A 17,564-nucleotide genomic window follows, 5' to 3' on the forward strand; every position below is an offset into this window, starting at 1 on the left:
ACCCGATGTCACTGTTCTATAGGGGAGATCGTCGTGGGACACGCGTTATTAATTGGACTATGGCGGACAGGTAGTATACGGTTTATTATTTTACGTTTTTTGCAGGCGCTGAAATATGGTAAGTATGGTGAAATGAAGAATATTAAAATACTTTTTCCTAATGTGTGTGTGTTTTATTAACCCTTTCTTACTATTGGATTAATAATGGATAGGCATCTTATTGACGCCTCTCCGTTATTAACCCGGCTTAATGTCACCTTACAATAGCAAGGTGACATTAACCCCTTATTACCCCATATCACACCGCTACACGGGAGTGGGAAGAGAGGGGCTAAGTGCCGGAATTGGCGCATCTTACAGATGCGCCATTTCTGGGGCGGCTGCGGACTGGTATTTGTAGCCGGGGGGGGGGGGGGGCAATATCCATGGCCCCTCTCTAGGCTATGAATATCAGCCCGCAGCTGTCTGCGTAGCCTTTCTGGCTATAAAATATAGGTGGACCCCACGTCATTTTTTGGGGGGTCTCCCTATTTTAATAGCCAGTAAAGGCTACGCAGACAGCTGCGGGCTGATATTCATAGCAGGTTACAAATATTGGCCCCCGGCAGTCGGCTTTCCCCCTCCGGCCCAGAAAATTGCGTGGGAGCCGTTTTTTTCCGTTTTTTTTTTTAATTCAAAGCTCATAAAGGCCTCTTTCACACTTGCGTCGGTACGGATCCGTCGCTATGCGTCGGGCCGACGTACCGACGCACGTTGTGAAATTTGTGCCCGACGTGGGCAGCAGATGCAGTTTTTCAATGCATCCGCCTCCCATTCTGAAGTCCGGGGAGGAGGGGGCGGAGTTTCTGCCGCGCATGCGCGGTAGAAAATGGCCGACGCGACGGACAAAAAAACGTTCACTTGAACGTTTTTTCGTGCCGACGGTCCGCCAAAACACGACATGTAGTTTTTGGTGCAGGTTTTGATGCTGTTTTTTTGGTGCAGTTTTTGGTGCGGTTTTTGATGCAGTTTTTGGTGCAGTTTTCGTTCCGTTTTTTGACCGGTTTTGATGCATTTTTTGGAAATAAATAAACGGAAAATATTCATGATTTGAATGGAAACATGCATGAAAAAACGGATTCTGTGGCCAGAGTCATCATTTCACATCTGTTTCATCCGTTTATTGCTGGATCCGTCACTGTGCACTTTTTCGCCGGACAGAAAAAACGTTCCTCTGTATGTGTTTTCCGTCTGGCGGAAACAGCTTTTTTGACAGATCCTGCAAAAACGGATGAAATGTGTGGCCATCAGGCGCAATCCGGCGCTAATACAACTCTATGAGAAAAAAACGGATCTGGCGGAAAAAAACGGATACGGCGGAAAAAAACGGATCCAGTGGAAAAAAACGGATCCAGCGGAAAAAAAACGATCTGGTGGAAAAAACAGATCCGGAGGAAAAACCGGATCCTACAAATGTGCTCGCAGGATGTGTTTTTTCCCATAGACTTGTATTAGCGACGGATCGCGATGGTTGGCCACACGTCGCGTCCGTCGTGCAATGGATCCGTCGTGTTTTGGCGGACCGTGAGCACGAAAAAACGTTCATGTGAACTTTTTTTGTCCATCGCGTCCGCCATTTTCTACTGTGCATGCGCGGCCGAAACTCCGCCCCCTCCTCCCCGCACTTCAGAATGGGCAGCGGATGCGTTGAAAAACTGCATCCGCTGCCCATGTCGTGCACAAATTTCATAACGTGCGTTGGTACGTCGGCCTGACGCATAGTGACGGACCAGTACCGATGCAAGTGTGAAACAGGCCTTTATGAGTGTTGAATTAAAAAAAAACGGCGTGGGCTGCCACGCAATTTTCTGCGCCAGACTGGGAAAGCCGACGGCCGGGGGCCAATATTTGCAACCTGCTATGTATATCAGCCCGCAGCTGTCTGCGTAGCCTTTACTGGCTATTAAAATAGGGGGACCCCCCCCAAAAAATGACGTGGGGTCCCCCTATATTTTATAGCCAGAAAGGCTACGCAGACTGCTGCGGGCTGATATTCATAGCCTAGAGAGGGGCCATGGATATTGCCCCCCCCCCCGGCTACAAATACCAGGCCGCAGCCGCCCCGGAAATGGCACATCTGTGAGATGCGCCAATTCCGGCACTTAGCCCCTCTCTTCCCACTCCCGTGTAGCAGTGGGATATGGGGTAATAAGGGGTTAATGTCACCTTGCTATTGTAAGGTGACATTAAGCCGGGTTAATAACGGAGAGGTGTCAATAAGACGCCTATCCGTTATTAATCCAATAGTAAGAAAGGGTTAATAAAACACGCACACATTAGGAAAAAGTATTTTAATATTCTTCATTTCACCATACTTACCATACTTCAGCGCCTGCAAAAAACGTAAAATAATAAACCGCATACTACCTGTCCGCCGTAGTCCAATTAATAACGAGTGTCCCACGATGATTTCCCCTATAGAACAGTGACATCGGGTGATGTCACTGCTCTATAGGACCCTCAGTGACACACTGACAGGAGACAATGGCTCCTGCAGTGTATCACTGAGGTTACCTGAGTTCAAAGTCTCACTTTATGGCAAAAAGCTGCGTGGGAAAATATTTCATACAGCAATGCCATAAAGTGAGACTAGGGACTTTTTTTTTACAGCGGCGGAGGAATACCTTCCTCCGTCATTGTGTTCCTGGAGTCCCTAGAGAGCGGTTGCAACAGCTGTTGCTGCCATTCTCCATGGGAGATCGTCGTGGGACACTCGTGGATTTCTGCGGACAGGCAGTATATTGATTGTTTTTTTTTTCATATTTTTTACAGATGACACTGGCTTCGGGGAACAAAGTGACAAGTAATGGTGAGTATGTAATCTATGTTTAATGTACTGTATGTCTATATGTATGTCATGTATGTAATGTATGAATGTACTGTATGTAGTATGTATGTATGTATGCTGTATGTATGTAGTATGTATGCAGTATGTATGTAGCATGTATGTATGTATGTAGCATGTATGTAGCATGTATGCAGTATGTATGTAGTATGTATGCAGTATGTATGTAGCATGTATGTATGTATGTATGTAGCATGTATGTAGCATGTATGTAGCATGTATGTAGCATGTATGTAGTATGTATGTATGTAGTATGTATGTATGTAGTATGTATGTATGTATGTAGTATGTATGTAGCATGTATGTAGCATGTATGTAGCATGTATGTATGTAGCATGTATGTAGCATGTATGTATGGAGTATTTTTTTTTCATTCAACACATTAGCCGGATGATGGGACTACTACTGTCCCATCATTGGCTAATGTGTCAATCACTGTCAGTGTAGAAGGCATCGTCCGATGGGACTTGTAGTCCCATCGGACGATGCCTGCACACACGCACAGAGCCCCCCACGCCGCACAGAGCCCCCCCATGCCGCACAGAGCCCCCACGCCGCACAGCGACACCCCCATGCCGCACAGACCCCCTCCACGCCGCACAGAGACCCCCCATGCTGCATAGAGCCCGGACAGCCCACATACAGCCCTGGCACGCTGCATACAGCCCCGGAAGGCACGTACAGATCCCTGGCAGGCCTGCACAGACCCCGCCCACACACAAAGACACTCAGTGTCCGCCCACGCACCGCCCACACTCTTCCCCCCTCAGGCACAGCATATAGAAGGACAGAAAGGGCTTATGTACGTTCCGATATTTGTGTCCCATTGACTTGCATTGGTATCGGGTATCGGTATTGGTGATATCCGATATTTTTAGGATATCAGCCGATCCAATCCGATACCGATACTTTTGAATATCGGAAGGTATCGCTTAACACTGATGATAAGTATATGGGCACGGGGCTATATGATGGAAGATATGTATGATGGGTATATGGGCACTGGACTATGGGATTGAGGATATGTATGATGTGCATATGGGCATGGAACTATGGGATGGAGGATATCCATGATGGGTATATGGGCATGGGACTATTTAATGGAGGATATGTGTCATGGGTGGGTATATGGGCAAGGGACTATGGGATGGAGGATATTTATGATGGTATATGGGCATGTGACTGTGGGATAGAGGATGTTTGATAGGTATATGGTCACTGTACTATGGGATGGAGGATAATCATTATAATTTGTTATAACTAACCACAGTTAGTTACTATGCCCGGGCCATGCCGGGATCTTCAGCTAGTGTACATATATTCCTGTATTGTGTAGATGTAGGGAAAGTGTGAGATATGGCTTTAGCCCACTAGGGGGGCATACTAGAACTAGTTAGTTTGGAGGGGCCAACTGAGAGTAAGTTAGAGAGCTTCTTGGAATTTAGTCAAAGAAGGCTCGGAGCCAGGACAGGACAGTTGTGTCCCGTAATGATCAAGCTGGGGAGCCCAGCCGTCCAGGGCCTGTGGGCTGATAGTCACACGGTGGTGGAGGAAGACAGGGCAGCATGAAGATGGTAGCAGCTAATATCTTGGGAACTATCCTAAATGTCCATGGCGAAACGGACAACACTCTCTGAAATGTAATTGTAAAAAAGCTTTATTATTGATGCACTTGAAAAATTGTTGTCATCGTGGTTCCACACAGAGCTCATAAGTCCTAGCTACCACTCCATTTTTTCCAGGTTCTGGTGTAATTTCAAGATCTTCTGGAGCTTTGTTGGTTTTCAGGATAAATTTCTGTAATATAGTTGTCAAAATAAGGAAGATCTCCATACGAGCCAATCCCTCTCCGAGACAGCTCCTTTTTCCTGCAGATAGTAAAATGAATCATGTTTTTTCACTTGCAAGATTACAGGTACCATAACCTAAACTCACCCATATCCTGAGGTTATGCTCTAAGATAGGAATATCCCATTAATCTCGTTGTACAAGACAACTATTAATTCAATGGAAGGGAATAGTAGTATTTTATACTGAACATTTGTAGGAAATAATACATATTTGCCAGTTTACCAATATGCGGTCCATTTACCCTAGTAGGGCATATAGAAGGGGTTTGTCTTAGTGAGACAACCCCTCAAAAAGCTCAATTTCCTTGGTGCACCAGTCCTGGTAATTAAAGGGAACCTGTCACCACGTTTTTGGAAGATGGGATAAAAATAGCGTTAAATAGGGGCAGAGGTGGGCGTTACATTAGTGTGTGTGTTATGCGTTTATTACCCACCTAAGTTGCCGAAATAACTTTGCAAAGTCTCCGTTTTCGCCTGTCAATCAGGCTGGTCAGGTCGCATGGGCGTTGTCTTCCCCCAGATTTGGCGTAGTTTTCCGTTGGTGGCGTAGTGGTGTGCGCATGCCCAAAGTCCGGAATCCTCTTCCAGGGGATTTAAAATAGCGCGGTGTTCGTTATTGCATTGGTGATCGGTGGGCGCGGCCATCTTCCTTTGGCCGCGCGTGCGCAGAAGCGGCGCTCTGCTGGCCGCGGCTTCAGGAAAATGGCCGCCGCGATATCCATCTGCGCACGCGCGGCATCCCGCGGCCATTTTCCTGAAGCCGCGGCCAGCAGAGCGCCGCTTCTGCGCACGCGCGGCCAAAGGAAGATGGCCGCGCCCACCGATCACCAATGCAATAACGAACACCGCGCTATTTTAAATCCCCTGGAAGAGGATTCCGGACTTTGGGCATGCGCACACCACTACGCCACCAACGGAAAACTACGCCAAATCTGGGTGAAGACACCACGCCCATGTGACCTGACCAGCCTGATTGACAGGCGAAAACGGAGACTTTGCAAAGTTATTTCGGCAACTTAGGTGGGTAATAAACGCTTAACACACACACTAATGTAACGCCCACCTCTGCCCCTATTTAACGCTATTTTTATCCCATCTTCCAAAAACGTGGTGACAGGTTCCCTTTAAAGGAACACATAACATGATGTAGTTGTGCTTCGCTTTAAAGGGGTTCTACAGGAATAGGAAAAAGCAACTACCATTGACAAAAACTTGTCTTAGAATGTTAGTAGAAAAGGTTAAGTGCCTACAAACATGTGAAGTATGAGGCTCAAGCTTTGTTTATCAGCCGTTCAGCATTCAGAAAACAGTGTGGACAGCAGTGTGAGCAGCCTTTTTGCATCTCAACACTCCTGGTACCTCTAGTATTCGATTAGACAGGGTGGACAGCAGTGCAAGCAGCCTATTCTTATCTCAGCATCCCTGATATCTCCAGTATTACATCAGATAGAAAGGGAGGACAGCAGTATGAGCAGCCTCCTGGTACTTATATAGATCATATAGAGTGGGCAGTAGTGGGGGCAGTCTCTTCTTAAGTCAGTATTCTTGGTATCTCAGTTATTAGATCAGATCTACAGGGTGGACAGCAGTGTGAGCAGCCTCTTCTTATCAGATATACCGGATAGACAGCAGTGAGAGCTGCTTCTTCTTACCTCTGCAGTCCTGGAAAATCCAGCAGTGTGAGTGACCTCTTCTTACCTCAGCATGCCTGATCGCTCCAGTATTAGATCAGGTATGTTGCACAGCAAGGTGATCAGCTAAGTCCTGTATTAGATCAGATAGACAGAGTAGACAGCAGTGTGAGCAGCCTCTTCTTACCTCAGCACCCCTGGTTTCTCTAGTATTAGATAAGATAGACAGGGTGGACAGCAGTATGAGCAGCCTCTTACCTCAGCACTCTGGTATTTACAGTATTAGATCAGATAGACAGGGTGGTCAGCAGTGTGAGCAGCCCCCTCTTATCTCAACACTCCTGGTATCTCCAGTATTATATCAGATAGGGTGGACAGCAGGGTGAACAGCCTCTTCTTACCTCAGCACTCCTGGTTTCTCTAGTATTAGATAAGATAGACAGGGTGGACAGCAGTATGAGCAGCCTCTTACCTCAGCACTCTGGTATTTAGGGTACCGTCACACAGTGCCATTTTCATCGCTACGAAGGTACGATTCGTGATGTTCTAGCGATATCGTTACGATATCGCAGTGTCTGACACGCAGCAGCGATCAGGGACCCTGCTGAGAATCGTACGTCGTAGCAGATCGTTTGGAACTTTCTTTCGTCGCTTGATCACCCGCTGACATCGCTGGATCGTTGTGTGTGACAGCGATCCAGCGATGCGTTCGCTTGCAACCAGGGTAAACATCGGGTAACTAAGCGCAGGGCCGCGCTTAGTAACCCGATGTTTACCCTGGTTACCAGCGTAAACGTAAAAAAAACAAACAGTACATACTCACATTCCGGTGTCTGTCCTCCGGCGTCTCAGCTTCTCTGCACTGTGAGCGCCTGCCGGCCGGAAACCGAGCACAGCGGTGACGTCTGACGTCACCGCTGTGCTTTCCGGCCGCTGTGCTTACACAGTGCAGAGAAGCAGAACGCCGGGGGACAGACACCGGAATGTAAGTATGTACTGTTTGTTTTTTTTACGTTTACGCTGGTAACCAGGGTAAACATCGGGTTACTAAGCGCGGCCCTGCGCTTAGTTACCCGATGTTTACCCTGGTTACCCGGGGACTTCGGCATCGCTCCAGCGCCGTGATTGCAACGTGTGACCGCAGTCTACGACGCTGGAGCGATAATCATACGACGCTGCGACGTCACGAATCGTGCCGTCGTAGCGATGTAAATGGTACTGTGTGACGGTACCCTTACAGTATTAGATCAGATAGACAGGGTGGTCAGCAGTGTGAGCAGCCCCCTCTTATCTCAACACTCCTGGTATCTCCAGTATTATATCAGATAGGGTGGACAGCAGGGTGAACAGCCTCTTCTTACCTCAGCACCCTGGTATTTACAGTATTAGTTCAGATAGACACGCTGGACAGCAATGTAAATAGCCTCTTGTTACCTCAACACTTTTGGTATCTATTTTATTATTTCTAAATATGCACTGGGAGAACATCTTCCTACACATGAAGGAAGAAGGTGGCACTTCATACGCTTCAGGCACACAAGCATTAGTTCTATTAACATTCTAGGAAAGGTTTCTGTCAGTGTAATATGGTGACAGCCATTTGAATGTCCTGTAGTCATTATATCTATCAAAACTTGTAGATTAGCTAAAGGAATTTAGAAATGTATTCCCAATGACATGTTTTTTCTTTCTTCATTTAAGTGGACGTCCCCTTAATTCTCAGTTTCAAAAAGTATCTAAGTGGTTGATGATCCACTAAGCATGAAGTGACAGCATATCATAGCAATATGCCACCACTTTATAGCATTTAAACCATCTTTGTGTACGGAAATGAAATGCAGAGATAAATGCAGACATACATCAAAAAGTTTTATATTGTTTGCAATATTTAATCACTATTATACAATACTAGATGGTGGCCCGATTCTAACGCATCGGGTATTATAGAATATGTATGTATGTATGTACGTCGCTCTGTGAGTTGGGGGTTAAATTCCGCGCCAATATCGCTGATTGGTCGCGGCCAGCCAGGCGCGACCAATCAGCGAAGCGTGGTTGAAATCTTGCTCAAATTCGCAGACTGCGTTTCGCTGATTGGTTGAGGTTGGCCGGGCATGACTAATCCCTGAAGCGGTGTTTAAATCCCGAGGCAATATCGCTGATTGGTCGCGGCCGGCCGCGTAGTATATAGCACAGCCATGTAGTATATAGCAGCCACGTAGTATATAGCACAGCGATGTAGTATATAACAAAGCCTACACAGTATATAGCACAGCTACGTAGTATATTGCACAGTCATGTAGTATATAGCACAGGCACGTAGTATAGAGCACAGCGATGTAGTATATAGCAGCCACGTAGTATATAACACAGACATCCACTTAGTATATAGCAGCCACGTAATATATAGCAGCCACATAGTATATAACACAGACAGCCACGTAGTATATAGCAGTCACATATTATATAGCAGCCACGTATTATATAGCAGCCACATAGTATAAAGCACAGCCACTTAGTGTATAGCACTGCGATGTAGTATATAGCAGCCATGTAGTATATAACACAGCCCACGTAATATATAGCACAGCCACGTAATATATAGCAGTCACATAGTATATAACACAGACAGCCACATAGTATATAGCACAGCCACATAGTATATAGCAGTCACGTAGTATATAGCAGCCACGTAGTATATAGCAACCACATACGGTAGTATATAACACAGCCCACATAGTATATAACACAGCCCACGTAGTATATAACACAGGCCACATAGTTTATAGCACAGCCCACCTAGTATATAACACAGCTCATGTAGTATACAGCAGTGTGGGCACCATATACCTGTGAAAAAAAGAATTAAAATAAAAAATAGTTTTATACTCACCTTCCGTCATCCAACGAAGCTGTCCCGATGCGCGCGATGCGACCGGCAGCTTCCATTCCCAATGATGCATTGCAAAATTACCCAGATGACTTGGCGGTCTCGCGAGACCGCTAAGTCATCTGGGTAATTTCGCAATGCATCTCTGGGAATGGAAGCTGCTGAGAGCATCGGGAGGAGCGGGAAAGCTGCAGAGGTGATGGAAGGTGAGCATAGCATGATTTTTTTTTTTAACATTATATCTTTTTACTATTGACGCTGCATAGGCAGCATCAATAGTAAAAAGTTGGTCTGGGATGGGGCGACACACTGGAACTGACTGGAGTCGAGTAAGGAGAGGGCACTGACTGGACAGAAGAAGGGAGAGGCCAATTCGCGGCCAGAGTGTGCCTGTCGCTGATTGGTCGCAGACAGACAAACAGACAGACAAACAGACGGAAGTACCCCTTAGACAATTATATAGATAGATTATAAAAGTTATTATTACCAATAGAAAATGGCAGGAAGGCTTCATTGCCCTTGAAAGATCCTGCTTCATCCAGAAAGTGGTTTGGGTCAAATTGCTCAGGGTTCTTGAAATACTTAGGATCTTTTAATACAGAAGTCAGTAATGGAGAAACAATTGTGTCCTAAAAGTAATGATAATGATTGACTAAAATATAGAATTTGTAATCAGTTGGCAATGATACTTTAATTATTTAGTGTGACTTACAATTTGGGTGGTATCAAGTTTTTAATTAAATAAACACTCCCAACAATTTTTTATCCTTTTGATATATTGCCATCATCATATCATATAGCACTGTGTACTTACAATTGCAAATTTTTCCTTTCAGGCTAGTTAATTCTTTTACCTCTGCTCTATGTAGAAGCAGAAAGTCTAGTTTCCCTGCATGACTCATCCCCCTCTTCAATTCCTGACTCAGCGGCTCTCATTTCCCTTGCCAGGGACTTTTGCAGTGACTTATGACTCATACAGGGAAAATTGACCTACTGTTTCTACACAGAGATTAGAAGAATTAAGCTAGTCAGTTTTTAATCTCATGATGTTACAGACCTAATGGAATAGAGAAGAATTAGCTGGGTAGAAAGGCAAAATGAACAATTGTAAGTACACAGTGCCATATAATATGATGACTGCAATATATTAAGAGGATTAAAATTTAATCGTAGTGCTTCTTCAAGATGTGGTAAAGCATTTACTCTGCTATTGAATATTTCTGCATTGGGCAATATATTATAATATTATGCTATACCTGTAGAAAAAGACATGGACCGCTCAGCCAAGAATCATAAATTGATCTACTGCAGCCAAGCAAAAATTTACAAAACTAAACATGCGTTTCTTAAGGTACCTTCACACTGAGCGACTTAGCAACAATAACGATAGCGATCCGTGACGTTGCAGCATCCTGGATAGCGATATCGTTGTGTTTGACACGCAGCAGCGATCTGGATCCTGCTGTGATATCGCTGGTCGTTGCTGAAAGTCCAGAACTTTATTTGGTCGTCAGATCGGCGTGTATTGTCGTGTTTGACAGCAAAAGCAACGATGCCAGCAATGTTTTACAATGGTAACCAGGGTAAATATCGGGTTACTAAGCGCAGGGCCGCGCTTAGTAACCCGATATTTACCCTGGTTACCATTGTAAAAGTAAAAAAAAAACACTACATACTCACCCTCTGATGTCTGTCACGTCCCCCGGCGTCCGCGCTGCTGCTCAGAGCTTCCTGCACTGAATGTGTCAGTGCCGGCCGTAAAGCAAAGCACAGCGGTGACGTCACCGCTGTGCTTTAGGGCCGGCGCTTACACAGTGCAGGGAAGCTGAAGGCGAGGGACGCGACAGACATGGCAATGTAAGTATGTAGTGTTTGGGTTTTTTTACATTTACACTGGTAACCAGGGTAAACATCGGGTTACTAAGCGCGGCCCTGAGCTTAGTAACCCAATGTTTACCCTGGTTACCCGGGGACTTCGGCATCGTTGGTCGCTGGAGAGCTGTCTGTGTGACAGCTCTCCAGTGACCACACAGCGACGCTGCAGCGATCGGCATCGTTGTCGATATTGCTGCAGCATCGCTTAATGTGACGGTACCTTTAGTCTAACATTGTGATCAGACTGTATGAAGCTACTGCCACATTGCGGTGAACCTCTCAGTGGGTCCCTGACATAGAACGAGTGATTTCTGAATTTGTCGTCCATGTCCTTTTCTACAGTTGTAGCACATTTACATGACAGCATCATTCTTATCCAATGGCTAGATCTGGCATTGATTATACCAATTCCTTTGAAAATAGTGCTTCTATTTCTGCAATGTGTTTCTTATTCTGTACAACTGTTATATCTCAATCTTCTGACCCTTGGTATGTTGTATCCCCTGAATACTATGTTCTTGCTAGCGACATGTGGAAGGGCCACAGGTGTGATATCAGCAAATCTCTGGATCTCATGAATGACAGCATCAGTATATGGCATTTTGACTCGGTCCTCTGCTGAAGGGCATCGACTCTGTCCAACCACATTGTCAATCTCCTCCTGGATCTTTTCTATGGAGGTAAATATACTGTATTTTAAAACAGTTAAATTCAGATATAATTTAACTATGTTTCTACTTTTTTTAATCTAAAAGGTGTTTTCAAGTTTGGAAGTTATCCTCTATCCATTTGTTAGGTTTTAACTTCATGATCGCTGGAGATCTGACTAGTGATGGGTCAACCAGTGGATGTTTGAGTCTAACGGGTTCAGCCAAACATCTCAAAAAAAAGTTCAGCTTGGGTACCTGAAGCCAGACCCCATTCAGATGATTGGGGGGCCTGAGCATCAGTTGTTTGCCATGCTGCCATGTACATGGCAAACATGGGTTCTGATCGGCAGTAAGATCATTATCACCTGTCAGAGAGCTGCATTTCCCACGCTGTCGTCTGAGCCAGCAGCTGTGATCAGCGGTAAAAGATTACCACCATTTTTTAAATAATTTAAATAAATAATTTAAAAAAACTGCGTGGGGTCCAACCCATTTTTGACAACAGCCAAGCTAAAGCAAACAGCTGGGGGCTGGTATTCTCAGACCGCAGCAGCCCCAGAAAAGGCACATCTATTAGATGCTCCAATTCTGGCACTCTTCCCACTTTCCTGGTATGGTTGCAAGTGGGGTAATAGTTGCGGGTTGATGTCAGCTGTTTTATGGCCGCTGACATCAAGCCCACAGGTTAGTAATGGAGATGCGTCTATAAAACACCCCCATTACTAACCCCATAGTTAGATTGTAAAAAAGACATAGCCAGAATAAAATGCTATAATTGAAAGACAGACACAAAATCATTTATTTGAAATTAAAATGAAAAAACACAGTTATACTCACCTTACACCTATTTCTTTGAAGCCCGTGTCACCTGTAAAAAAAAATGAAAATAATAAGCAACCATTATACTCACCTTATGTCTAATCCATTGATGCCCATGTCCCCTGGAAAAAAAAACAGAAAATAATAAAAAAAAATATTTCATGGCTCCAATTCTCAGGATTGATGGTTAACCCAATGGTTAGACCCCTGTAATCGGGAAGTTATTCTCTAATCTATGGATAGAGAATAACTTCCAAAGTTGAGAATACCCCTTTAATATATTTTTAACTACTGACCAAAAATTGTAAAATGCTTTTAACTCCTTCTAATCAGCAACATTACCTTTTTGACTTTCATTTTCTCCTTATCTGCTTACATGAGCCATATGATTTTTCTATTTTTCTGATGATAGCCATATGAGGGCAGGACAAATTTTAGCTTAAAACAAATAATTAAAATGCTGTGAAATAGAAAACAAGCAAGTGGACTGTATTTAGCATAAGTGGTGTAGCGACGTTTTGGTTCTCAAGCAGCCTGCCTACATTTTATGATATATACTGTGTGTTTATATATATACTGTATATATATATATATATATATATATATATATATATATATATATATATAGTATATACACATGTATAAACATATATATTTTGTGGGTAAAGCAAATATGAACTTTGGTAAAATATCTGATTTGTGTTGCCATTGTTGGCACCCATGACTTTATTACTTTTACGTCAGCTAATCTGTGCATGGCTTGTCGTTTGTGTGACAAGCTTTTTATTGCATTTTTATGGAGAAGTGCAGCGACAAAAATTAGAAAATCTGAAGTGTATTTTTTTTTGCTGCTTAACATGCAGTACAACTAATATTGTATTTCTGATAAATCTGACGTTTTTGATGACACGATCATGCCAAATATGTTTCATTTATATAAGCTTACTGGAATGCCATAGCGCAAATATGTTTTCATTTGCATCATGGCAATCCAGTAAGCTTAATTATAGCTCTGTTATATGTTTTTCAGCTTGTTATCTGCCTAAAGAATTTGGCTATATTTATACCTGAAGACTTCTCCATCAAGTCCTGATGCTTTCTCCACCTAAAGCACGTCTCTGTGTTCATTCTCCTACATTCTTTTCACTTTATTTTTTGGTCCCAGTTTGGGATTTGAACTTGTAATCACTTGATCACTTATGCCATATACACAAATACTGCATTATTGCAGTAAATAGTAAAATTGATATTCTCCTATGCATCATAAGTGCTTTCAACTTTATCTTCATAGTTGGACCAACATGGCGGCCTTCAGTAGGCCCCCGATATTCTAGGTTACCTTTGGCTGCCATGGACATGCACTGCCAATCCAGCTATTTAAATGCCACTTTCAGTGATTGACAGATGCATCCAAATGGTTAAGTAGCAGAGATTAGAGCAAGCGCCAGTCGCCAATGCAACAGACAGATGTCGGCTGTGTAATACTGCTTCCATCTGCCAGGTATGATGCGGTCTAAGTTTCCCCATATACCTCCTGTATTTAAATGACATACATTTATGTTATTTGGTCGTAAAGGGGTTAAATGAGTTACCCCATTACATCTACCTTTGTCTATATGGCCTATTTGGCAATGTAATGCATTGTCGTCTGCAGCAGCTTTCCTTTGATTACCTGGTCTGCATGGGTAGTCCAGATGGGACAATACATTTAATTCTTGCCCTTTGGCTGCGTTTAATATCTTTCCAATAAATAGAATTACAGAAAGCTGAGTTGAAATATCAGATACAAACTATGGATGATAGGAAGGCTATTACTGAGGGACAAAATCAGAGACCCATCTAGATTGGAATTTAACATATAGATGATAATTTCTTACTTGTCACATCTGTGTGTTTGAGTAGTATGAGGAAAGTGTGCTTTAGTGTGGTGCTGGTGGTTTCTACTCCAGCAAAAAAGAGATCAATTACAGTCCCGAATAAGTTGTCAAAGTGAAATTCGCTCTTTGGATTGTACTTTTCCTGTGGAAAGTAAGGAGGATAGTATTGTGAGATACAGGCTTTTTGAATCACTACACTACAGTATATAATGTTGAGTAGATTCTGCCAACTTCACCTCCTCCATCTTTATTAGAAAGCTGTCAATGAAGTCTCGAGAACAGTTGAAATCAATAGTCTTCTTAAGACTTTCCACAGACTCTAGAACAAATGTTTTTAATTTTGCAAGATTTTTAAAGACCTTCTGATGAGGACCAGGGATGTATGAAAGGGTCTTGGGGAACACATTAAGAAGCTGTGGAAAGAAATGCAGTTTAATGCTCTGAGACATGATTTCAGCGTAGAACAGCCAATCTACTCTACAACACTGGTTTACAACAAATGGCTGACCCTATCCCTGGGGCACAGAGCTAAAGAATGGACCCAATTTGTATCAGTCAACAAGATCTTACTTCGTGCTAACACACATAAATGAAGAGAGAAGATCTATACTTACAATACCCCATGGAGAAGAAAGAGTTAGGAATAGTTCCTTTAGTAAGGAAAGCAAAGTCATGAACTTCTCATCCTGATAGTCAAATCGTTCTCCAAACACAATGGAGCAGATGACATTGGAGACGGCCAGACGTAGCAAATCAGTGGGATCGAAAGGGGAGTCTAGGGAGACCATGAAGCATGAGATCATGGGTTTAGATACAATAAAGTTCTTTATCTCTACTGCTAACCAAAGACGAAGCCACTGTGAAATGTAAAATGGTGGACAAAGCCTTAGATATAAATGTAGGCGGCATTATTACATACAGAACATTATGAGGGTTCACGCACCTCCAGTTTTCCTAAATTCCTCCCCTAGACATCGAGCTTCTTCTTGAGTTTTTTCCTCAATACTTTTTTTCCCCATTCCAAAATTCCTCAGTGTGGTGAGTGAGAATCGGCGCATCAATTTCCAGTGTTCCCCGTTGCTCAGGATCACACCTTGTGGTTAGTATCAAGTTAACGTGTTAAAGTAAGACAAGTGGCTTCATGTTTGAACAAGAGCAGAAATGCATTTAGAAATCTACACACAAATATTGCAAGATTATTTTTATTGAAAAAAAAGACCATAAGTGACATGATAAAACTAGTAAAATCACAATATCAAACTCACTTCATACGGAATCCAACATCTGCTGGGCTGAGCTGATCTGTACAGTACAGGTGGTTAATAAATGAGTAGCACAATACCCAAAAGAGCATATAAGAGCCACAAAAACCAATGGTCAATGGAAAACCAATCAAAACCACATAGGATAGGTTCCTATGACAGCAGTAGAAAGCCCCTGTCAAAAAGTCTTTGTACTCCTACGAAATCCAGACTGTGACTGGATTTCGAAGCAGATCAATAAATTCCCAATATGCTGTACTACTGAATTATTGCAGTATATAATGGAAGGTTTACAGCAACACTAATGAAACAACTTTAATGAAAAAGTTATGGATTTCAGAAAATGATCACCAAAATTTTTTTTTAAAAAGTTTGGTATCAACATAATTGTTCTCACATGGAAAATCATCTTGCCAAGTCAATTTTTCCTTCACAATTAGTCATGTTAATACAGTTCTACCATTTCTTTTGTTTTGTTTGTTTTCATTAGCGCTGTTAAAACAAAACTAAAAAAAGGCAGAATTTTATTTTTTCATTTTTTTTCTCTGCACTTGGATTTTTTTCCCCATTTTCCAGTACATTATATAGTAAAAATAAAAGTTTAATTCAAAACTCCAACAAGTACGAGCCCTTATATACTGTAGGTAAGACGGCAGAAAAATAGAAAACAAAGGTATGACCCTTAGAAGAAGAGGAAGGAAAAACAAAAGTGCAAAAATTTAAATTGGTTGCACTCGGAAGGCAAACCATTTTACTACTTTTTTAATATAAATATAGCTTAAAGGTGTATACTGTACATATACTGTACATACACATTTGTTATGGATGTTTTTATTATTCTACATGAAGAAGCTTACCAAAATCTTTGAAATCAAATTGACCTAAATCTGACAGCTCTTGCGCTGAAAGCATCGCTGTGATCCACTAAGGCCTCTTTTACACATTCATAACCGGCTAGGATTACCATTGGGTTATTAGCCATATAGATGGTGAAAACTGGTCCATAATGCTCACTCATCTAAAAATAAAAAAATACTAGTTTAATAAAGGGCAGCAGGATACAAAATATAGAATTAAGCACCACCGCTTTAGGTTCTTTATAATGCATAAGACAATGTATGGCATTTTATTTTGGTTAGTTCCTTTAAGTGTGTCTTGAAGACCACTTTTCATTTTGTAGGTTTCAAAGCTGTAAGTTAAATCCAACTGCAACATGATTATTGATATTATCAGTACTCACCTTCACCAAGGACCTTGGCATTTCACTGGTGCTCATATGGAGCATGGTGCCCAGTAGAGGTATAGGGGATGGTCCAGGGGGCAAGTTTTTCCTCCTCAATTTTCGCCTCCATTGGAAGAAATATAGGAAAAGACTAACACAGATGGCCAGTAGAAGAGTTCCTGAGACTCCCAGCTCCATCTTTAGACAGTCCAGGAAAAGTTCTTTAGAGTTACCATACTGGTAAATACGCACTAAGAGCAAACAGGATCCTTTATCTCTAAAACTGTGATTTCTTCTCACGTGAGGCCAATGTACAAGGCTTGTAAGTAAGTTACAAAGGGCAGAATTATGTAATCTCTCTAGTAAGGGCGAGGCGGTTCTATAGCTATAATGATGACTAAGGCACAATGAGAATCTGGCAATTATGTTGCATCCTCAGAGAATTGCTCAATGTCTTTCTAGATAGCTTCCTGCTTTAATTATTCTTTGGGGATATGATTAGCTTTGACCTCTTCAAGACTAAACCATTTTGAGGCCTCTTATTTTTGTGCGTAAATGCAAAAATGCAAGGCTTACAAATAAAACTGGACACCTTTCATATGGC

At 42.7% G+C, this 17,564-nt stretch overlaps 2 protein-coding genes across 2 annotated transcripts in view; both read right to left on the reverse strand.

The window, feature by feature from the left end:
- Nucleotides 1-17,247, reverse strand: part of LOC143805887 (cytochrome P450 2A5-like) — a 62,210-nt gene extending 44,963 nt beyond the window's left edge. Inside the window, exon 1 of the mRNA XM_077285630.1 lies at nucleotides 16,979-17,247. Coding sequence (XP_077141745.1) covers nucleotides 16,979-17,158 — 180 coding nt within the window. The 5' untranslated portion in view covers nucleotides 17,159-17,247. The remainder of the gene's footprint in view (nucleotides 1-16,978) is intronic.
- Nucleotides 4,524-16,587, reverse strand: LOC143805893 (cytochrome P450 2C18-like). The gene is made up of 7 exons (XM_077285642.1): nucleotides 15,420-16,587; nucleotides 15,091-15,251; nucleotides 14,713-14,889; nucleotides 14,477-14,618; nucleotides 11,615-11,802; nucleotides 9,743-9,884; nucleotides 4,524-4,752 (listed from the first exon to the last, which is right to left on the reverse strand). Exons 1-7 carry the CDS (start codon nucleotides 15,532-15,534, stop codon nucleotides 4,571-4,573), a joined length of 1,107 nt encoding a protein of 368 aa, XP_077141757.1. The 5' UTR covers nucleotides 15,535-16,587; the 3' UTR covers nucleotides 4,524-4,570.
- Nucleotides 17,248-17,564: the final 317 nt, after the last annotated feature.

This window comes from Ranitomeya variabilis, chromosome 2 (assembly GCF_051348905.1).
Source record: "Ranitomeya variabilis isolate aRanVar5 chromosome 2, aRanVar5.hap1, whole genome shotgun sequence".
Taxonomy (NCBI): Eukaryota; Metazoa; Chordata; class Amphibia; order Anura; family Dendrobatidae; genus Ranitomeya; species Ranitomeya variabilis.